The sequence below is a fragment of the Neodiprion lecontei genome, chromosome 4 (assembly GCF_021901455.1).
Source record: "Neodiprion lecontei isolate iyNeoLeco1 chromosome 4, iyNeoLeco1.1, whole genome shotgun sequence".
In the NCBI taxonomy this organism is placed as follows: Eukaryota; Metazoa; Arthropoda; class Insecta; order Hymenoptera; family Diprionidae; genus Neodiprion; species Neodiprion lecontei.
Genome location: NC_060263.1, coordinates 14532745 through 14557218, shown reverse-complemented (window position 1 = coordinate 14557218; position 24474 = coordinate 14532745). Strand labels below are relative to the sequence as shown.

The following is a 24474-nucleotide window of genomic DNA, read 5'->3' as shown; positions in this document are numbered from 1 at the left end:
AACCCCGGTGGAAGTTCGATAATTCGCAGATGGTTGTTCGATGCAGTTCGATGTTCATTTAGTTCATTACCATTCGTTACTACGACAGTAAAGTCGGGGGTGCTTGTGGTACGATGCGCTAAATAAACTGTCAAAAGCTGTGCGATACTGTGGCAATGATTCGTCTGAAAAATCGAGCTACCTATACGTATTACAATATTTGAATTAAAGGTGTTGCCGCCGATACAGAGTGGGACATCCGTATCGGAGTAAAATACCCCGAACCATTTATTATTATGTGATCAAACATCTATTGTCATACGCGAAGATGTGGAACTTGAGTTGTGAGATTTTCGCTTCTATGTGCATTGTGGCTGTGATCTTGTCGCAGTTTGTTACAGGTAAAACACTATATTCCAATGTTGTCAACAGTTCTATGCAGTAGGTAGTGTTACACTTGCTTGTATGCATTGCTATCGTCGCAACTGTAACGCACAAATTGACATTAACTAAAGATAGCTGCGACCGACCCCACCGACGTGATAATTTACATCCGTTGAAGCGACTATATATCTTTCGTTTGACAACGCCGACAGTAACGCGTGTAGTAACATCCAACACGACCGAGAATAGAATCGCGAATTCAAGCTTTTCAAATTTTACTTCGAAAAGTTAATTTCCTCTTGCATTAATGTTTTTTCGAACTTCGGACATTATTACTTGTTATATCTATAAATATTCCGTCATTTCTTGTGTTTTTTATCATCTCTCTCTGGTTCACTCTCTATACTTTGTAGAGCAAGAAAGTATGATAATTAGCGTTAATATAATAATGCACGTGAAATTTATCTACACATCTTTCTTAAAGATTAGTTAATGTTCTTTTTTGTTTCGTTTTATTTCTTTCTTACCAACATCGCAAAATCAGATTGGGGAATAATCAAATATGCTTGGTCACCATTCCATTGTTCATTAGGTTTATCATCGCTGTAACGACAGATATATAATCCTGTTGCCCTGCCAACGATACATGCAATATATGTAGATATACATATGTATGTCAAGTACTATATATCATCCTAAGTAAATAATTCAATGATAACGGTCAGGCCAGAGGCAAGAAGTAAGGAAAGCAACAAAAATCATTTACTTTATTCCATTGAATTCATACCACACTAGTTACTACTAATTTGAATCACTATTTCATTCCCGGATTATATTCAGTCGCATTATCTTGGTCCATCTGGATAATGAAACTAATTTATCTCAATTAAGTTATTTAGCCAATCAAAAGCTGTGCCGTATACAAAGGGATAGGTCACACCGGTGATGTCAATCTATGCACATCAACATTTAGTTGATGTAACCGAGCAGAACACAACGCGTTCGAAGTAACCTCATGAATCTTGACCCCTCAATAAACAGAAAATGAATACTTATTACCTACTTTATTTTAAATCCTCTATAATTTTATAGTTATTACGTTTTTTATTCCAACAGCTTGTAACACAGAATTAAAACAAAAATGCTCAAAAGTATGCTTACCTTCATTTGAAACACGATAAAATAAACAAAGAAATATTGTTAAGTTTGAATTTTAAATTTTCAGAGGCCAAAAAAACGTGTTTAATAGTTTCGTTATTGCCAGCTGATGGATGCACCAAAAATGAGACTTGCAAGCAAACAAATAATCAAACGGGCGAATGTGAATGTCTCCCGAATTACCAAAGACTAAATGACAAATGTGTCTCGATTCCAACAACAACAGAGTCTCTGATTGACCCTAATACTATGAAACAGGATACTGGAGAGAGTTCAGGAGGTGAGTTTTTATTCTTTCTCGGACTTGTTATAAAGTACAACCGTTAATATAGTTGTTTTAATAGCATTCTCTAATCGAACGCTGTAATATTTTCAGGAGGGGTAACAGCAGGTCTTCTTATACCACTATTCCTGATCTTGTTAACAGCGTTGGTCTTTTTAAGTGCAAGAAGATACAAATGGGTCCAGCGGTTGAGACAGTACCGGCAAAACCGTTACGGCAATGTGTTAGTTACTAGGGATGAAGATGACGATGATCCTCCCATTGTTTAGAATAAATTTTAAGCTCATTAGAGTAATGCGAGAGAATGATTTACTTCAAACTTTGCACCACCGAGAAATTTTCACCTTGGCCATAGAAACATGAATAATAATAATAATGATAATAATGACACCGAAGACGTCGATGATGATAATGGTGATGGTGGGGGTGATAACACTAACGATGACACCAACAGAGCAGTAACTATCGCATCGTTAATTTAATTTTGATATTTTGTTTTTACTATACTGAGAAGGAGATTTTGTTCTCTTTTGAGTTGCTCAGAATGACAAAAAGAGTAAATAAACGTATTATCTAAATGTTTCACTGTAACTTTCAAAATCGATGTATTTATCAAACATTTCTTCAAACAAGTAATAGAAGAAAATGATGGTAACTTCATTACCAATTACCAATGCAAATTCATTTATTATCATTATATTTATCTGTTGCTTTGAGTTTCACGGTATTGCAATACAGTTGAGCTGAGACGAGGTGAGTTTCATTCTCCTGATTTCTTTTCACATTTTAGAATTCTTTTTCGCTTTCCTTGACATTAGGTACGGTGGTCAGTAACCATATTACAATATTGTAAAGTTATTACAGTAACAACCATACTTTAAAGTGAATGGTAACCTATAGTAAAATTATCCACGAATTGCTTATAAATTTCAAACTAACAGACACTGAATAGTATAGGTAATATCAACGAAATTGTATATTTTTTATTTCATGTATGAGTCGACTATTCGTGCCATTTGTACATCAGAAAGATGTACACGTAATAGAGCACTGCAAACATTCTTTGTTCTTTTACACAATTTAAGTGATAGAAAAATAGTATCCGACTACAAGCATAATATTGGAAAGACTGATTGGATTGTTGTAAACTTCAAATTGATCAAGCCTTGAGTAAAATAAAGCAAATTCAAAGTAACTAAATCACTAGAACTGGGGCTTAAGCTTCTTGTCTGAGATAGAAAGGCATAACGTATGATTTTGTAAGAGATCGTAAGAGATGAGACTTTCTGTGACTATTTCATGCTTCACATTAACTAGTATTCTTTACTTTGTTACAATGAATTCCAAAGTTCCTGATACACAATTGCGATATATATGTAGATCAAGTAATCTTAAAAGTAAAACAGCATGACTGGTTTGTTTTTCTTATACTATCTTTGGACAATCTGTGGACTTATCAACGATCAATGAATTAGTAAGATAAGATTTTTATGAAAAGTTGTAACAGGATTTTTGGACGATCTCAGAATAATATAAATGGAATGTGTTGAATTTTTTTTTTTTTTTTTAATATTAAAAAAACTTGTATGATAATGTAATGAAGAACTGTAAATATTTCTCGCTAATCAAACGCACTCTTGCCAATTAGCTCAAGCATAATATATTGGCAATTACCGATCGGTAATAAGCATTTAATATATTCACTGGTTATGGTTTCAAGATATATAGTAAATTATACAACTTTCACTTTATCAAAGTCTCAAGGAATCCCCCGGATCTCACGTAAAAAAAAGGCGGTCCAAGGACTTTCCTATACAATCATAAACCGATGATGTAATCTTATCGATTTATGTAAGACATTTTTATTTTTAGCTACCTATTTCTCGATTCACTTTTGCATGATCATATGCATATGTAGAGACACTTACTGTGGCAAATTTGAGAATTCTGTAAGAGTACGCACAAATTAAGGATTGGCACTTGATTACCAATGGTTTTCAAACGAGAATCAATTGAGTACTTTTTCCCTCTTGTTTATCAATCTTCAATCGATTACGCAGTCTGAAATACACCGTCACATGTCAGAGAAACTCTTGCCATTTACGAAATTACGTTGATTGATTCAAACTGGTTTTAATACACGCCCAGAGCTGTCTGAAAGTCGTGGTCACAGTTTTTAAACACCTGCAAATATAGTTTTCCAATATAGCGCAGTGTTAAATGTTTTCATTTACAGAAGCTGAATTTGTGGTTTAATTAATTGCTGCACGAATATCGAACTGCTCTATTATTATGACAGATGACAGAAAAAAAGTGAAAATAATAAAAGTGTAAACTTTTCAAATAATAAATATTAGAATTATGATTACGCAAAAACATTGTCAATGTATCGGAATACCTAATTGTTCAAGTATAAGGTGTGATTGAGTTGTAAATATTTTGAAAGAAATATATTTTCAAATGGAATAAATAAACGTATGCAAAATATGATGAGGCACAATCATACAACTTCGCTGATTAATTTAACTTAAAATCTTCAGAGACCTGTCTGAAATTCTGGAAAAAGATAAATTATGTCTTATAAAAGATAAAACCTGTCTTAAAAATATTGAAACCCTGAAGTCAAATCCAGGAATAGCAAAGGTCGGATGGGTATAAAACGTGGTTTTATGGAAAAATGGCACATTTATTATATTATTAGTGATAATAATATTACTAGTAATTAAACATTTTTCTCAAATATTTTTTTTTTTATACGCGTAGATCATACAACATTCGCTTCTTCCATGAACAGCATACTTTTGCCTGTTCACGCATACATTTCACTACCTAGAACTATTGACAAAATCTAGCTTAAACTGACTTAAAAACTATTAAAGTTATATATTACATGATTTTTTTCTTTGAATATTTCTTTTTTTTCAATGTTTTTGTTTTTAAAAAAGTTCTTCACCTGCAGCAGCTCACGCACGCATTTTTTAGCAGCTTAAATTTTATGTCACAATGTACAATTTAACTTATTATATTCAGTAATTGTAGAGCAGAATTCATGCCTTCCCACTCTTTCACCACTGTTCGAAATTCCTGTCCGCTCAAACAATTGTCATTTATTTTTTTTTTTTTTCTTTGGATATTTGTTTTCATAAAACTTCTCCGCGACAATTTGCGAACAGAGAGAAATTTTGCGTGGAGAAAGAATTTGCATATACCAGCGTGGGATTTGCTATTTTTATTAATTTGTTTTTTTTTTTTTAGCTTCGTTAATACGGTACTGTATAGACATAACGTTATTTTGTAATGATTAAATTCAGAATTTCAGTGCGTCGTTTTTTTTCCTTTTTTTCCTTTTTAAAACTCACTTTGATAACATAATAATGCAGCTTGAAATATGATCTTTCAAGTACAATAATATATAATATTGCAAAAAAAAAAATATATCATCGATATGAAATGATGAAAAAAAAAAAAAAAAAATACAAAAAATATACATACATACTAGGGCTGTGCGGGTACCAGAATTCTTCGGGTCGTCATATCGGAAGAAATCTATTACTTTAGGATCGTGTTGCCGAGAGTTTTGTGATCCCCGAAAACATCCGGATTTATGAAAATGTCGGGATTCTCTACAATATCAGTTTTGTCAAAATTTTCGGCATTCCTGGATCTCCCGATGAAAGATGATATATTTTTAACTGAAAATATTTACGCCATTTAGATATGCCATTTACATATACTATTTACTACTATTATTCAGTATTTGTCCAATACTATAAATATTCGGTAAGTTCGGTTATCCACGTTACGGTTTTCTCCAAAATTTCTGGATCGCCAAAAAATCTGATCTGATTTGATACAAACCCATCCACAATCTAAACTTTTGTCCCGAGATTCCGGAAATCCGCACAGTCCTTATATATGTATATATATATATATATATATTTATATATCTGACCTATCGGTAATTCGTAGTAAAAGAAAAAACTTAAATAATAACAAACATGGAATATATTTCTAATGCTAAAAATTTGCTATATATGTATAGTATGTGTATGAAATATTGTAATTTATATTATAATACTCAAAAGTGCCAAATGTCTGGGACGTGTGCGTATAATGTTGTTGTAAAGTAAAGTCAACAAATAAAACACTTCTGTCCGATATCTTGTTTCACACAGATAGAATGAACCCATCAGTAAATAAATTAACTCTGGATGGAAAATTAGCAGTTCAATGCAATCGTTACCAAAAGTTGTCAATTCTTTTTGAGATTATCAACCGCTTGAAGCATTTATTCACTGGTCTGTTCTCTCTACAAACCGATTGAATAATAATAAAAAAAAAAGCGTATACATAAACTCCAGCCTAGCAAATTTTTTCCTATCTCGTTATAAATTAGCCACGAATGTAGGAAAAAGTACTGCATAAAATTTGAATCCCCTATACACATACTGACGAAATAATAATAATAATAATAATAATGTTTGAACAATTCTTTCACTGGAACAGAATATACCATATATCGTCTGTTTGCTAGCGCGCCGGTGCAAGTTGACAAAGCAAATTTAAGTAGGCGGGCAGAACTCTTTCCTATGTACAAACACTCCTTAACTAGGAGCAATGAAATATGAGTGTGTACGCAAAGGTATAATATTTATTGTCCTTAATCTTAAGGGAATGCGTTCGCTAGTAAGCACTTAAAGCACATGTTTGGCGTCAGGATTTTTTTCCAAGTAATTTAAGAACTTCTCCTTATTCATTCCGTTTTTGCGAAACTACCAGAAAATTCACAGACGAAACAATAATTCCGTTAAAATTTGATAATTTGAACCATGCTCTACTAATATATGATAAAATTTATCAACCGGGAGTTGTCTCAGTTGTGACTGGTTTTTATCACACTCCCCTTGCTATCTTTCTGTAGCTGGGGCCACATTCTGATCATTGATAAATATGAAAGTAATATAAACGAAATAATTAAGAAACGTCACTGGGATCACTTAGTTTTTCAAATAAAAGTTTGTTACTGTATACATATGCATGTACGTAATACACGCGAAATAGCACGGCGGATAGATGGGTAAAAAAAAAAAAAACTTTTATATCGATAAATTCATACAGTTCATCATTTCTCGAAATCACATCGGGCATTCAATCTTAAAAACAATGATGCTCAAACGAAGAAAGAAATAAAAACAGATGCACAAACGCATTGCCTCTAGTGCGCCTATATTGAAAGGATTTTTTCGTCAGAAAATTGTCTCACAAAGCATGACATTGCTTAATTGACCTGAACGTAAGTTGTTAAAATGTGTTATCAGTCACTTGATAGTAAAATATATAAGATTATTGAAGAAACTTTCGTGGAATTGAGCTCTATGCTGCGCGGACAGCTCAACTTCACGAAACAAATGGTAAATTCAAAGATGGAATACAATTTCAATTGACGTCAAGTACCGTAAAGTAAAAGCAGAGATAAGCCCATTAGCCAGATATTGAATTCAAGTCAAAGAAATTATCATGCCCACTTAGATGTCGTTCTACATCCCATGGTATGACAAAGACGATGCGCTTGTACCAAGTTTTTCCATCACTATCATTACATTGTTTTATATTCGGATGCCTGATGTATCTGGTTTGACACTACTACTCCCCCCCCCCCTTCCCCCCTTACCTTGTTAGGCAAAGCAAAAGTTTAGTATACAACGCAAATGTTCTCAACATGCAGTTATCTATTTCGATTGTATCGATACAACACAATGACTGCAAAGCGTGTTGCGGGATGTTGAGAAAATGTAAGTAATTTATCACATTTAATTGCTTTCTTATTTACTAGCGGAAATTTCAACAAATTCGCCTCTTTACATAATACTTATCCGTTATACCCGAAGATTCTATAACGCGTAGAGAAATATAAGTAAACGTCAAAAAAAAATCATTATAAAAATAAGCATCAAAAATCTTTCGCCTTGTTGCTAATAAGCAGGCGGAATAATTCCGACAAGATTATTGATACAGTAACGATTTGAATCCTGATTAATCTGTTTCAGAGCTGTCGCGACGAAGAGAGGTGGGAAATGATGAAACATGCTTCAGGTGCGTACTAGGACATGTATCCACTTAAACTGCTCACACACGTCAAGTGTGGATATTCTACACACGCTATAGATAAAGCCAGGTTTCCTTCTAAATACCTAATCTTGTGTATAGTCTTTGAGCAACGCATTTTTTATTTCACATACACAAACACTCGCATACCCGCGAGCTTTATTCGTGCTTACACGAGTAGTCACGTCACACGCGTTGCGCCGCTTATGCTCTGCCGATGCAGATCGTCATTTATTACATTAATAGCGAACAGAAATGAATTTCAGAAATCTGTATATTGCTAAAATATTTTATAATTAAGATGTGATAATTTATTTATTATTATAAATAAAAAACTTTGAAACTTGTCAGTTTTTTTTTCTCTACATAATTTCGTACTTTTTATTTCCCCTTACTCACATACCAAGAGAAAAAAGAAAATTGGAAAAAAGGGCACTGGCAATTGATTGTAAATGAAAATAGAAATTATGAATCACAGTCATCTTTTTTGTTTGATATTTCTTTTCTTTATAAAAGGCTATCGAAATATCTCTACGAAATGCGTAAGTATATGGAAATGAACGTGTGCATGTGGAGAATTTTTCAGTAGTAAAACATACACTACTGCTATTAATGCTTGTGAACATGACTTTGGTTACTTTGCCCGCTGTACAACAATAACAAATACGAGAAATAAGTACTACCAAGAAGGGTGCATTGTTCTTAAAATTCGCTTCGTAAAGATCCAAACGATTGGCATGTGATAAAAAACAATTGTATGTACGTCTTATTGTGATGCAATTTAATAATCATTTATTCAACGCGAGTTTTGTATAGTGACCGACAATTCTCTTTACGGTCCCACGGCATATGCATGATATTAATAATTCTTGGAAATGTTAAATGTGAATAGTAAAAACATTGTTTTCTTCGTTTGTCTTAAAATCTGATAACATACAATAAGGATGGCGTCATTGTAAGTTACCGAAATATAAAGTCCGTATTTTGGGCAGTGCATTTAAAGTTAAATTCCAATGATTATTCGTTGTTGTTTTCATGAATAAATAGTATTTATTTATATAATAAAAATATAATTTTTTAAAAATATCATCCAAGTCAATATTTCTTGACTCTCTTTCCAAGACAAAACTTTAATAACGTCGTATCGAATAAAAAATCTGTTGTCACTTCTACCGTCAGCTATTATGTATTTAGTATACCGATTGAAGACTTGTCAAATCCTTTGTTTTTCGAAAATGCAGGACTATTTGGATAATTACAGATACAACGAAAGCTTAAACTTATACTATCGAAATATGCCTGGTTAGATGAAAGCAACACAATGATATTCACTCTTTGCTATGCGACACGGCAAGAATAAAAAGGAATAGAAGTATTTATAATTTGTGTTCCTGGGGTTGAACATTCTGGGGTATTGTACAAATTTATGCAATTGAACTTCTCTATTACCTTCAAAAATGCAAACTGTAACAAGCAATATTTTATTATGGTACACGACGTTTCGTTGCTACGCGATAAAATTAAAAATAGAAAACTGTCAGATTACTCACTGCGAGCGAAATTTCAAAACATGCATCTAAGAGGAATCTTAATCACTTCTTGAGACACTGTATTCTTCACAAAGCAAGTAATTCTGTACTCTATTGCCGTACGTGCGGCTATTTTCTTTGCTGCCAAAATAAGTACCTGAAAGCGACAGCACTCGATAAATTACGAGTATGCGTGACAGCCCGGACATGAATGTTAGCAAATAAAAGTGTATGTTGTGTTTGTGTGATCGTAAATTCGTGTGTGTAACTTTTATATACATGTGATTGATTGGTGTACGGGGTAGTTGAGAAGTAAAATAATTACGCTATACGGTAGGATAATTAGAATCCATTCACGAGACAGCAACAAGACAGCCCAGTGATGGAAAAACTTATAGCAAACGCATCGCCTTAACACAGAGCGACGTTATCGCCCAGCCGCTGCTACTGTGGTTGAGACTGGTTGTGTTGAAGGGAAGGTGGTGGCCCCTGGAACATAGACATCGTTTGTGGATTACGATCGATAAAAAGAAAGACAGAAATATTTCAAGCCAAATGTTAGATAGAACAGAAAAAAACTTACAGGCATCGCGGGGAATGGCGGCTGCGAGTGCGAGTGCGGATGGGGATGAGGATGCGCTATGTGGGTAGCTAAATGTCCAGGTAATTTGGGACCATCTTCAGCTTTCTCTTCTTCTCTTCTTTTTAAACACGCTGCTTTTGGATTTAGATTCCGTTCTGGGAAGAGGAATTGATAGTCATTTTTTAATTACGACCACAGTCATTTTACATTTCTATTAACCATGCATAACAATAGGTTGATAGACGTAGGATAAATACCTCTGACTTGTTGCTCCAAGGTCATAATAACTTCGACAGCCATATTAAGAATGCCAAGTTTAGTTTGTGGTTTGTCGGTCTTTAGGTGCGTCATACACATTCTGCCGAGTTCCTTCAAAGCTTCATTAATATCCCTAATACGTATCCTGGATAGAAAAAAAAAAAAAAAACAACGAATGTCGCATAGTATAATATATTTGCGTATCCCATTGTTTAAGCGAGGAACAGGGAATATCCACTATTATCCATCCATACCCAGTTGTTTACAACAACAAGCTATAATGCGTGTAGTTAGATTAAAAATTGACTACACAATGGAGCACGTCAAAAGCATCAGGGTGATCCCTGTTATTATTAACGACAGAATATATTGTTGAAACTATATGAACGTGTGTCTTGTACAATGAGTTTTAGCTCTGTCACCTCTTGCTGTAAGTCGCGCGATCCAGTTGAAAACGATTAGTGATTTATACAAAAATAAAATAGAATCCAAAAAAAACATACTATACAAAGACTACGGGCCAGTTAATTAAAATGTTACGGTTCGTTGTATAGATTACATACATATAGACACAACATGTAACATTGAATTGCATATTTTCGCTTATGTACAATTTTTATAAACAATTAGTATGCAGCAAATTGTTTTTGTTTTCTTATTCTTCAACTTAGGGTCTTACCTTTCCCTAGCATTATTGGCCTGCCTCCTCTCCTTTTCCCTCTGAGCCTTCATGTCAGGATCATCATCCTCGTCTTCGGCGCTCGAACAACAGTTGCGCAATAACAATACTCGATTAATCACCTGATTTGACAGTCTTAACAATTAAAAGTAAAAAAAAGTTGAGCTAGATTATCCAGCGTCAATAAGACGTATTTAGTGAGAGCTACAAACACCGTCACAAAAAAATTAACAATTCAAAAATCGGATGAATTTGCAGGTGACCAGTTCTACTTATACAAAATGATTCTTTGATAACTGTGACATGGGTAAAAACCGTCATTTAGTGATGTTGTTCGAGCGATAGAGTCTGTTAGTTTTTTCATTTAATATTTATAAATTAATGATTTGTTGATTCGTGAGATTCATGTGATTCGTGTTTTCATCGACGAAAAAATATTTCAAAACAACTTGCATTAATGAACACACGCACTTGGGTCCATATTGGATTTTCTTAGGAACTGAGGTGATTTCCTTTCTTTTTATTTTCCTAGAGGTTTTCTTTAAGCTGGCTCAGAGAAAGGCCAACCCTAAACGGAAAAACTAATTTTTCTTCAACTTCATCTGAAAGGCCCATACTCTTTGTACGTTGATGATTTTGTTGTTTTTCCCTCTCTCTCTCTCTCTATCTCTCGCGCTCTCGCTCTCGCTCTCTCTCTCCCTCCCTCTCATATGCTCTCCCAACTCTTTCCCTGATTGTTTGGCAATCAAAACTTTTCGAATAAATTCATTTTAAACAAAGGTAGGAATGTCTAGTTATATTTCAGAGAAAGATGATTCTTGTCTATTACATAGAGTAGACAGGACAAAATAAAAATGAGAGTAAAGACCAAGGAAAAAAACAAGAGACAAGTTAATCAGGAATAACTGGAATACTCGAACGTGGTAAATGTTGTAATGAGTTTACAAATCACATCTTAATCTGAAATAAAACAAGGTTTTAGTGTAAAGGGGGAGATGATAAATTTTATCCTAGAATACAATGAATCTGTTGCACTTGAAACAACAAAAGAAAATATGCACAAAAACCAATGTATTATATAAACCAATGTTACGAGAAAAACAGGTCTATAACAGAACATGCTTGATAGCTAAATTCCAGCTGCATAAAACTGAAACTGATTCCAACCAGCTTGTGAGAAATTCTAAATCATGTCTCATTTTTGTTTGCAACTGGCAAAATTTTGATTTCCATTTATATAAAGACGGGCCTTACAGTAGTAAGAAAGATTTACAGACAGGTAACAGGAGTACTATAATATACTTGCTGCCTGAAATTGTGTAGCAGTGATATAGAATTGTTAATGAATCCTAAAGTTTGTCATATATTCCAATTACAGTTGCCTTCGTTTGGAAAAGGCTAATCAGTCGCAAAATCAGGTAAAATGAGGGTTTATACAGGCACGATCGGACATCACTTCTAATTGGCCGTAAACTTGAGTAAAGGAACTGACAATGAAAACGTACAGATTCGATTTCGCTGGAGTGAAGATAAGAGAAAAGTCATACTGTATCGAGTCCAGTAACATTGTAGTAAAAACTTGCGATTCAATTGCTTTGTCAACTAAAAGTTGACTGATATCGCGTGAAATGTAGATACAATCGGAACTGAAGATTAATGAGATGTTGACGTGATTGTTGTCATATGACAAAATGCAGGCAAAAATTTCAGAGGAAATGTTACAAGGATTTGGACCAAAATGCGAATAGTGCGTACTGCGTGTGCTCACTAACCTTTCACGAACGTTGTTAGCCTGTCGTCTTTCTTTTTCACGCACCGCTTTAGTGCCAGGGTCGTCGCAGTCTTCCTCAGCGCTCGAACAACGGTTGTTTAAAGACACAGCAAGTTAGTTTATATCGTCACACTTTTTTTGCGATTTTAAAAATCAAACAATCATGAAAATCAATAGCAACAGATTTCTCTCTTCCACATTAAGAGTATACTTTGCTTTATTTCTCAATCTATCCAACAATCTATTCATGAATCTGTAAGATATGCTAACGAATAGTAACTCGTATTGATTGATCGGAAATGAAGTATGAATTGGGTTAACATAACCCCTTAAACATGATAGACAGCGGTAAGTCCTAATAATCATTGAACGGCGAGATGATCCGTCAGCCGCACCACCACCTGCTATTAATTGATCTTAAGTTTCTATCGAATTTCTAACTGTTAAGTATTATCTTTTCCCGACCCTCAAAAACTGAAGGAACAAATAATTTGAATACGTAAAATACATAAAAAAAAAGCAAAAAAAAAAAGAAAAAAATATGATAGACATGAATCTGGAAGTTTTTCTTCTTTGTTTTTTTGCTTTCTATTCTACTGTTGCGAGTAATTAGGAAAACACTTACTATCTGCGCGATCTCTTGGTGCCTTTCCCTTGCGACGTCGAATTGACGGTAGAGGCTCCTATGACACCAGCTCCAGTGACCAAGTCGCTGCTCGAAGGTTTGGTTTCGCCGCCACTACTGTCTGGCGGATCTTTCCTCTTTTCTAAAGATATATATTCTACTAATTATTGATACTGTCTTAAACGAGTGTAGTATAGAGCGTTTCAACAATATTTCGAGGGCATAATCTAAATGCGATAATATTGGGAGACATAAGTAGGAACACCCGCAGAGAAATACGTGATAGTCACTATTAGTATAATGCAGTTCATTTTAATGAACAAGAATGCATTCACCAATTAAAAGCAGGAAGTGACCGAGTATAATCCTAATTTAGACATACGCCATATGCGTCACGAGCCTAGAGGTAGATAATAGATGCTAGCTCATGGAACGTTTACGAGTATCTAGTCATTTGTAATAGTCGTCGAGTTTATATCTGATATAACGCACAATGGCCAGACTCTCTCCGAGATACCCATATAAGAATCTCGCCGTCGTCTACAACAAGGTGATTCAAGTTTAGATATACGGAAAATTCAAACAGACAAGTTGCAAGCCAGTCTGCCTCTCTAGCCACATGGCATGTATTATTATTTAGGAAGATTGTTGAAATTCCGGAAAGGATCTTGATATCTTTCCTCGAAAATAATTGACCATACTTTCGTGTAACAATGGACATTAACTTACTGGCATTTGAAACAGGTAACCTCTCGATTTTTATAGAACCATCTGTGTCGGGTGTTGACGTCAGACCAGGGTACGAACCCTGAGGTTGCGCCACTGTTACCGCAGGGTGAGGACTCGTCTGCAAAGCGAGATGCACAATTTTCAGAAGTAAGTCCTAACTCTATTCATAACAGTCAATACTCCCATCGATGTACTTACTAAATGGTCCAACTGTGGGGGTGAGGTATGGGAATATAACGAGGCGTGAGGTCCTACAGGTGCGAGGTGCAAGCCGAGCTGACTTTCCGCATGATTCCTCAGTACATTGATTGCATCGTCCAGTCGCTCTTCCATCCGTGTTCCCTGTACCAACAGAATACCATAGACCCGACTCGATTACATTTTGGTCGTCCATCAATAAGATGTTTATTACCATTTTATACAGTTTAAACTTAATCGTCTGTCTAAGGTTGATCGTCCATAATGAGTTTCTTTCGTTGTTCTTTATTTCATATTCATATTCTTATCATGTGATTTTGGTAAAAGTGTGACAGATTTTTAAGCATCTTTAAGATTTCATTATACATGTCGTTTAGTAGTGTTCTACATGCTGCACCACTTTAAACATAAGGTGTAACAACATTAAGCTCAAATCATTCTGATTTTTCCGAACTAAGAAATGGTTATCAATCAAACCCTGTGTCAATCTATTGAAACGCGTAACAAGAAAGATGAAGGAGAATACAATTGTGGACGATCTGATAAAAAAGTGTTAGTCAATCAAGACAAACCGAATTCCTGATGTAAGAAAATGAGAAAGATTTTGCAAAATGAAAAATCAAATGCATGGTCACGTAATTCTTGTGTTAATTGAATACATAATGGGCAAGTAAATAAAAAACGGTGATCCTCACCTCGGCATGGTCGCGCAGGAAGCCGATGGCATCATCTAGCCTCTGCTGCTCTGGTGCCGGCTTCACACACAACACCAACGCAACAACAAAACCAAAACAACCAATTCAACACAACGTTCACAACAAACAAGAAGGGTAAAAAGTTAAAAAGAAAAGACAACACAAAAAATAAATTAATTATTGGTGCACTCTCTCTTTCTCTTTCTCTTTCTCTTCCTCACCGTGTGTTTCTCATGCTTTGTGCATCCCCAAAGCTATTTCCATTGAAATAATGAAATTAGAACAATTTTCAGTTCGTTAGAATAATTTCGAGTCTACCTTCTATGCGTTTTAATGAAAATAATTAATTTCTCAACAATGTTTAGATCGAAATCCCTCAAGGGAAAAGATATGTGTAGTTATGCTCTTAGTATTCAGCAACTATTCCATGGAGTTCTTTGATTTTCTCCAATTTTGTACACTGCAAATCCATAGTTCGTCTTTAGTTGTATAAAAATACTCTCGCTGCCTATTGGTTTTTATTACACGTATACGTGAGAGTATTATCAGGAGTTCATCGCATCCCATTTTCAGCTAACCTAAACAAGAACTGTTAAGGCTAGTCGTAGAAAGGTTTCGAATAGTTGCTGAGAAAAATAATTAATCAAAGCAACTTTTACTGGGTAATTAATGCAGTAAAACAGCCTATTATCCAATTTATGTTGATGTAAAATACATAATGAGTAAAGGGAGGGGAAAGAGGGATAAAGCAAGAAAAGAAAGGACAGGTATATCAAAAAGGGACAGGTGGGTAAAAGACAATAATGTCTTCAGACAAAATCACAAGTAAATAAAACTTACCATGTGAATAGTTCCGCCACGATTTGGGTCTGCCGCAAAATGTGGGGAAACTGGGGCTGTGCCTGAGGCCCAGCCTGGTGCAGAGCCCGTTAACGGAGGGGGTGAGCTAACCGGCGTCGAAGGGTTACTGCTATAGCTAGATACCGATTGGTCCGTGGGATAAATCTGAGGAAATGAAAAGACAATCAAGAATTCGTGCAAAATCTATACCGCATTTGAGAAACTGTTCAATGCGTCTTATACACATGCATAAATTGCTTTGCTTGGGATAAATTTCCGCACAAGGTTAACTATTTTACTGGGTTTAGTCGACATCGGCTTTAAGAAGAAATGAGATGCGTGAGGGACACGTACTCTTGCACTCACAACAGAGGCAAGCGCTTTGCCAAGGGTGTCTCCTGGCGTTGGCTGGTTGTTGGTTGTCGCACTTGGTGCACTGGGGGCTGGTGGCGGAGCTCCGGGGCTGTGGCTGTACTGCAAGGAAGCGGGAGATGGAGCTCCCGTCCCACTGCCAGCTGCTACAGCCGCGCTACCTCGAAACGTTGACATCGGTGGTAAAGACGCAGCACTCGTAACAGCTGAACCAAGTATCGGGGCTGCCGTATCACCATTCGGCGATATCACGGGATATGCCTTGAATTGGAAATATTTTATTCATCATTACAATGATCATTCTTGTTATTGAAAATTGCCAAGGAGTCGAAAAACAATACTGAACTCCTCAATGAGGGTTTAAAGTCATATAAATAATCGCATAAGCTCTATATATCTTGATTTCTCAATACATTCTTTTCCCTTTCTACTTCGACTATATAACATACATCAATGACTTCCAAAGAAGACTTCTGTGTTGGTACGAGATCTAGTAGGTATAAAAATGAGGTAGTAGTAGGAGGATAGTAGCGCGCAGCGGTCGTATCGCTAAGTAGTGTAATTGCGTAAATCAAACAGAGGCTGCTTGCTGCACTTGACTAGAAACATGATGTAGCAGGAGAGCTGAACTATATATAGATACTCTGACTCATTCGGCTCATGCTGCACTTCCCCAGTGTCTCTCAGCCTCTCAACCCTACAGAAAGAGGTAACGAGGCTATCCGCTGATCAATAATAATTGTTGTAGATGAATTCACGAACATTTGTATTTCAAACTTCTATAACGTTGCTTACAATAAATCAGAGCCTAATATTCTGATCTGTACCTGCACTTTGCCGCAGTTTCTCAGCGAACTGCAGTCGCACGTACCACTGAACTCCTCAGTGTTATTAATTGCAATAAAACTTATCCATTCTTACCATAGGGTCATGGGGTATGTGCATGGGGTAAGCTGGCTGTGCCAAATGGGATGGTGCGTAGCCACTGTACGGAGGTTGCACTCCGCCTGTGCTTCCTGTCCATGGATCACCAGGGCCCGCTCCAGGTCCGTTGTCATCTGAACGAGAATAACCATATATTAATTGATTTTTGTGACATTTGCGTATTAATTGAGAAGATGAATGGATGGATGGACTAGCAGCCAAGTTTCAAAACACAGTTTCCGATGGAGCACAAAAATTGATTGTCGAGTTATTGAACCTAATGATACTTTCCAAACAAGTTCGTTCTCTTCAATTGGCAAACCCCATCCAACTCCCAATTTGATGGTAATGAAATTGAAAATTTGAAAATTGCAAAGTTTACTTTGTTCTTGCACCTATTATCGACCCACAGGATCAGTTCTATAGTATCACCTTTCTGTCTAAGCAGCGATACGAAGTGAAAGAAGTTTAATAAAAATTACGAGACACATATAGTTCTCTTCGGCAGGTTATTGTACTTCTTTAGAAAGAAAAGTAATATTCCCCGCACACGGAACATTTAATATTACATATCGATCTCCGAAGCAGCAGTCTTTGCCGCGAAACGGATAGACGTAAATAGTAGGGAGGTACAGTAGAAAAACAACTTCGGCCGAAGTGTCGACCATTTCTTTATTTCATATCACTTCCTCGTTTATTAGTATATTCTACTCAGTTTACTTCACAACCACTTCTACGAATAACAGTTAAAAAAAAAAAAGGAGAGGGACAAAGCTGGTTGTAGGATGAGGTGGTGCTTACAGCACGAGGTAAATGGTATTATATATGAATGGAAAAGGATGAAGCTATAAATGAGATTAATGAAAAATCTGAAGAGAATAATTATACACTCACCAAGATAATAGTGGTCGGCGTAGAGTGCCGCGGCTTTTGGGGAGGTGTACCTTGGTGAATCCTGACCGAATTCGTCGGAGCCATACTGAAAGCAGATGAAAAATATCCAAAATTTTAACAATCACATCGGTCGATCTATCGTTATATAAAAATGAATACATTTTTCTTATGAATTCAACTCAAGGATCAGCGATCGATGGATTTAATTATATTTTAAAAACAGATGTTCAAAAACTGATCATCAATCCTGATATCTTTGATTTAGAAGAATATATAAAAGGCGCAGATATTGTATGGAAATTATCGTCAAATCGAGAAAAAATACAAAACGCGAAGAAGTTGAGAGATACGAAACTTTCACAACTTCCAACTATTTCCACGATGAGATAGTTGCGTGCATCTTCGATTAGTATTTTATCTGTGTTATACATTACACATATTTAGCCGAGTTTTGGTACCATTTTATGAGCTCCGTAGCTGATCGGATACACGAACATTTTAAACCTGCAATCGCAAACACAGTGTGTGTGCCTATCTCGAATGGATTAATTTCTGACCGCAAAACTTAGGATAAAAATGAAACGAAAAAAACGAAAATATGAATAAATAAACACCGATCACCGATAACGAACAATGTTTATACGTTAAATCGGGACGGTAACTTCTGTCCCATGTCACACAAAGGTTTCGCCCGCATCCGACGAAGGGTAAGGCAATACTGTTGCTTCAAGTATGCGACTCTAGCTCAAGCTGCCTCTCTTAAAGGTTCCAGAATTTAACATTTCCTCTTCCGTTCCGTATCGCAGTGTGGTTGCAGGTTGATGTCCCAAGAGTCATTGAGGTGGAGAGGGAGGCGTTGTCATGTATCTCTTCAATTTTTTGTGCTTCTTTCGGTTTTGTTTGTTTCAAGTCAGGACGACAAAGTCAGCATAGCTTTCTATTTCATGGCGTTACCGTCGTCGGTGTCTAGTCAACGAATCGATGATCCCGTAGTCTCGCCACCAAACCCGACAGAAATCATCGTAATTCATATATTAAAACATCACGGAAAGAGATAAATTGTACTTCAACACCTACGTAAGCAAACGGCGATACCTATATTACAATATAAGAACGTCCGACCGAACGGAATCCTAATATTACGTCGGGTTCCGTATCTCCTCTTTCCCTCGGGGTCAGCAACGTCAGCGATTTCTTTGGCAATATAACTGTCCGATAGAAGCATTGATTTAGACGTCTGGACATCGGGCAACGTGTCGTCCTTTCTTTCCTATACTAACGTAGGTCGCATATAACTCTTGAGGTTCGCCATACGGCCAACGCGACAAAAATCTGACTACAGAGATTGGCGTGAGGTCGGAATATCGAAACGAGCAAGAGAAATACAATCGCAACCCGCTGTGAATATCCACAAACTGCGGTAATCGCGCAGCGTAGATCAGGGTTTGTTACATCTGTCAATTTATGAAAAGACGGACAAATAATGAAATGAGTGAATAAATAATGACCGACGAGTAGTACGAGCATCGAAGAGCAATTAAAGAGTACGGATAATAACGGAAAAAGAGTCGAGTGTAACAAGAGAAAAAAAGTCGGAACGGATCTTGCGCCGGAGGCATGTCAGTACTATGCCTGTACATACGTCTACATCGCCCGCATGTGAGTTGTTTCACATATCTGTACCTACATAGGTTACAATATAGCTATACAGAGGTGCACCTGCCGTCTTAAGATCCATAGATCATTCTGTGTCTAACGGTGATAATATTGCGAGTTTTTTTTATTGTTTTCTCCATCCCTCCTCCTTTTTTATGCAAACCGCAAATAGGTATACTTTAGGTATACTATTGATTCGCGAGTACCTATAATGTGGTCATACATACATACGTACATAGATATAAAAACAGAATGATAGATCTGATGATATTGAATTGTGTGAATTCATTCAACATATTGTACGTATATCTCACATGTATCTGTGTATTGTGTTATAAGTCGGGGCATTCTGCTCGTTAATAAAAACTTTCTCTCTCTCTCTCTCTCTCTCTCTCTCTCTCTCTCTCCCTCTCCCTCTCCCTCTCCCTCTCCCTCTCCCTCTCCCTCTCCCTCTCCCTCTCCCTCTCCCTCTCCCTCTCCCTCTCTCTCTCTCTATGTGTGTGCAAGCGCGCACGTGTCGAAGAGCGCGAGAGAGACACGAAATGTCAGTCGCGCTTTTTCTCTCTCCGTATCTCTTTCTTTTTCTATCGTGCCGTATTTGATACACCTTTTAAACTTTATTTAAATTCTGTTACAATTAACGACCCGAACGAACGATCGCGCGTTGAAGAGTCAAAAGTTTGTTGTTCCTTTTTTCCTTCACCTATTTCTTGTTTCTCTACCTCTTACCCTACTCCCCTTCTTCTCACTATCTTTCTCCCGCATTTCCTAAATGTAATACAGACACGTGCACGGAAACAGCTTCTTAATTGTTTGTCGACCTCGTAGAAACAATCTGCCTATCTCTCTCTTTCTCTCTCTCTCGAAGCCAGGGAAGATGACCAAATAGTACGAGACAAGTAAATTAACCTTGCATTAATTACCCAAGAACCTCGTAGCTCTCTTAGCCGTGTTCCCGCCGAGACCGTACGAATGTACCGACCAGCGCAGGTGTCTTATCGTTAAATTTCATCTTAGCATCGCGGCTTATAACCTATTACCTATACACACACTTCTTTGCCCGTATGTTTTATTATACCGCAGGTATAGAGGTATATGCTGTTGGTATCCATACAGTGTCACACCCGTTGAACCGTGGGAACTCAGCCAATAACGCGTGAATAACCGTTTTCCCGGGTAATATACTTGTGGCATTAGACAAATAATGGATCATCTCGTCGCAGGACAAATTCAATAAGCATCGACTTATAAGGTATAACAATTTCATGATTCACGTCTGACAAGTATGTACCTATAATTTTCTGCGCTTCGTACCAACTGCACACCACTCGATTTTTCATCACGCATATAAATATATAGACGACGATTGTTTATTGGCAAGTATGTCAATCCGCGACGACGAATCTTAATTTCGTGAAAGTCGGGGTATAATCGACCTGGACCACACTTATCCATCTTCTAAGCACACGTGCCTGTACTATATACCTGATCTAGGTATAGTCGATTGAATTTCTGATCGCGTGGCCTTGAGTGACGCGTGTATGACCAACACCACCACAAAGGTTTCTCATTTCTCATTTACACACCTATGTAAGTGTGGACGTTTTTTTTTTTGTTCTCCTTTTCTTTCTACCTTTTTGCAACACCAGTGGCTGCAGAGAGGTTCTTCGACTCTCGAGTAACGCAAACCGTATCTATAATAATTTCCATAATAACAACAACAACAGCAACATATATCTATACGCGCACAAAATGTATACAGCAGCGTTACAAGAATCGAATTGCTCTGCGTTGCAGCAGTGCGGCGGTTCATAATATTACCGTAACGCGTTGATCTATAGTGCAAAAACAAAGTGCAACGATGCATACACCCTACAGTACTTTTTTTTGTACCCGACGTTCGAATTTGTACCTGATATACGCATGGAAAGTGAAAAAAAAAAAAAACAAAAATAAATAAACAAATAAAATAATTACACAGAAACGGAAAAAGAAAAAACAGGCACCGTGAAAAAAAAAAAGAAAAGAAAAAGAAGCATTAGAATGAATGCTCGCTAGGCAATTACAAGGTATAGTTATTATACCACTCACGTTACACTCGATCCCTCCCCCTTACGGCGTTTATGCAAATTACCTCCATCTCATTATCCTCCTTCTTTTTCCCTCTTTAATTATTCTTCGTCTTCTTCGTACGAGTCTTTCCATTCTTTCCCTCTTTCGTTTTTTTTTTTCTTTTCGCCCCAACCGGCTCTCGTCAGAAGTTTCTTACGTTATACGGGCGGGTCGTCGTTGCCTTTTCCCATGCACGGGTGTCCAGCTATAAGCAGCCTGCACCGCCAGACATTTAGATATACGGAAATGTACGTGGATGGATATTGCGTGTTGCCACTTCCCGATGTATATTCGTGTAAGGTACAGACGTATATTTCCGGTCAGTATTGCCTTCGGTGCGTTTCAACGGTCACCCTCGCGACACGACACCACCTCAAACGTATTACAATACACGAGGAATGGATGTATGCGAGTTACGGTTAACAGACAAATTGAGACGTTCTTACCACCCACCCACCGACTTTTGCATACACGTTTGTATACTTATAGACGTACGTATAACAAACGCGGCAAGGAAGGTAACCTGTTGATTCCGCGTGGGCACGCGAGTTTCCCACGCCGCAAAACATACGACACGCCCCCCCCCCCCCCTTTTTACGTTGCGGTATACTTGTACGTCATATGCAACGTCAACTACTAGAGTCCCCCCCCCCCCCCTTATCTGTCACAAATTTCATCCCCCATCGAACGCCAGAAAAAGAATCCGGACAAGTGCGAGTAGGACTCGAGCCCTGAGGGTTCTGTACAAACTTAGTTATTATTTTTTGGACTTTTTAATTTACTTGTGCTGTGAGACATTGCTTCTTTACAAATTTCATGATTCTAGGGCAACTGGAAGTATCGAGATATGTGACATGAATGGGCGTATTTTCATCGCGTTGACTTAGAAGTTTGAATTTTTTACACCTCCAAGGGACCGTAGATATTAGTATTTGATATTAATTTTAACTTGATACCTCAACCCGTTCCTGAGAAAAACGGTCTTTACAGACGGACAGCGAGGCGAACCTTATAGTGAGGTTACGAGGGTTCCCCTGAAAACGTATTAAATAAATATGATCATCGCCAAGAATTAAGGATTCCGTACCAATTCGCTGTTCAATTTTCATAATCGCTAATATACGTCAAGAAGAAAAGAGACGTTCGTTCGTTCCGAAAACATTTTACCAAGCTGCATGTGATAAACGGAGCGAGGTATAACCGCGGTACAACAACCGGCTCTAACTATATCCATGATTATCGTGTTGCAGTTAGTAACGTTATCGTAACGATTCATGCTAAGGAAAAACCTACATTATCTCGCAATTTAGGAACTGTGAGAAATTCAGTAAATCGTAATGAAACAAAACGTACTCACATCTTGCGATTCTAGATCCTTCAAAATCATTATGAATATAAAGCAAATACTGATTTTTTTTCACAACGTTTCGTTACGATAACGTTACTAACTTCAACCTCGTCCATGATTACCCTTATAGGGTAAATGGTGACTTGTGTTGCAGTGACGCGATAAATTCAGCACGGGAAAACTGCGAAAGAACTTATACGATTAGCATCGTCGTTGTCGATTATGGTGCGTCTCTTTCCTGCCACGACCCTCGACCTTCGCATTCGCAGCCTTAGCAGCGAATCTATATGGCCAGATATGCGGTCGTATACGCGCGGTGGGTAATCTTTGGAAATGAGACAAGAATAAGATAAGTAACCCTGAATGATCCCTGAAGTAACGCTGATGCCGAGTGCAGCAGGTGCGCAACGACTCGAGATCGCGCGACGCGTCATTCGTATATTATATTATACCTACACATAGGTATATTATATGTACACGTCATGCGTGTAACTAAACGGGTATAAAATATGAACAAGTCTAATTGTAAGCATACCGAGTAGTGATTCTGATCATACGATACCGCAATTACCGACATACGTTTGTACTAATATATATTTGCAATCGCGGTGTTGAGAAGAAAAGAGAAGAAGAAAGAGAAACAAAAATAAAATAAAATAATAATAATAATTTAACATCGAGGTTTAGTTACGTCGCCTCATTCCCACAAGTATTATTTTAGTCGACAAAATGCACAGCAGAGTAACGCGACTATAAGTCCTGACTCTACGTAGTACGTCGTTGCACATGGAGGTATACCTGCTATATATATATATATATATATATATATAAAAGATGGGAGAAGCCAAGGAGGTGAAAATAGGGTGGGGGGAGGGGAGGCGGACACGTACGGCCGTATAAGTTGTACGTACCGCGGGCGAAGGAGTAAGTAAGTATATGTAAGTAAGTAAGAATAAAGTACACCTGGCCGATTCTCACCTTGCTATACAGTCAGACCACGTATCAACGACTAGCGACTAAATATTGTACGCGTAGCGATTGTCAATTTCTTTTTTTTTACACCGCAAGGATCGTGGAGAAAGAAGAGATTGATGAAAGGAAAAGAAAACAACGAACAACAACCACGTACAGAAATTAACCAGGCTACCAGGAAAGTTACACAAAATAGCGACGACAAAGTTTTCATCGATTTTATGCACTACGTGACAGTTTTATGAGAGCGTTCATTGCGATCGGCGATAATTCATCGGTATTAATCAGACAACAGAAGTATCTTCTCTTAGAATACCGCGACGATTGATTCAGCGATGATGCAAGATTAAAAAAAAAAAATATGAGTTAAAATAAAATTT

General features: G+C 37.0%; 2 protein-coding genes across 19 annotated transcripts in view; one reads left to right on the top strand and one right to left on the bottom strand.

The window, feature by feature from the left end:
• The first annotated feature begins 25 nt into the window (after positions 1–25).
• LOC107221000 lies at positions 26–5626 on the top strand. The gene is made up of 3 exons (XM_015659836.2): positions 26–380; positions 1589–1801; positions 1898–5626. Exons 1-3 carry the CDS (start codon positions 308–310, stop codon positions 2071–2073), a joined length of 462 nt encoding a protein of 153 aa, XP_015515322.1. The 5' UTR covers positions 26–307; the 3' UTR covers positions 2074–5626.
• The window catches only part of LOC107220997 (transcription factor 12), an 82237-nt gene continuing 62628 nt past the window's right edge, over positions 4866–24474 (bottom strand). For 4 of the 18 annotated variants that reach the window (XM_046737583.1, XM_046737588.1, XM_046737589.1 and 1 more), the window contains 13 exons: positions 18007–18091; positions 17110–17246; positions 16171–16449; positions 15817–15981; positions 14977–15036; positions 14282–14434; positions 14084–14201; positions 13355–13511; positions 12731–12820; positions 10959–11048; positions 10279–10424; positions 10022–10176; positions 4866–9927 (listed from right to left, as the gene is read on the bottom strand). In XM_046737583.1, coding sequence (XP_046593539.1) covers positions 9883–9927; positions 10022–10176; positions 10279–10424; positions 10959–11048; positions 12731–12820; positions 13355–13511; positions 14084–14201; positions 14282–14434; positions 14977–15036; positions 15817–15981; positions 16171–16449; positions 17110–17246; positions 18007–18091 — 1680 coding nt within the window. In that variant the 3' untranslated portion in view covers positions 4866–9882. Of the gene's footprint in view, positions 9928–10021; positions 10177–10278; positions 10425–10958; positions 11049–12730; positions 12821–12840; positions 13134–13354; positions 13512–14083; positions 14202–14281; positions 14435–14976; positions 15037–15816; positions 15982–16170; positions 16450–17109; positions 17247–18006; positions 18092–24474 lie in introns of those variants that run through there. The other 14 variants (XR_006903913.1, XM_046737576.1, XM_046737575.1 and 11 more) reach the window with 14 other exon arrangements.

Coding starts and splice junctions, on each gene's coding strand:
- LOC107221000 (XM_015659836.2), top strand. CDS start 308: ATGTGGAACTTGAGTTGTGAGATTTTCGCTTCTATGTGCATTGTGGCT. Junction 381..1,588: donor CTTGTCGCAGTTTGTTACAG/GTAAAACACTAT, acceptor TTAAATTTTCAG/AGGCCAAAAAAACGTGTTTA. Junction 1,802..1,897: donor TACTGGAGAGAGTTCAGGAG/GTGAGTTTTTAT, acceptor TAATATTTTCAG/GAGGGGTAACAGCAGGTCTT.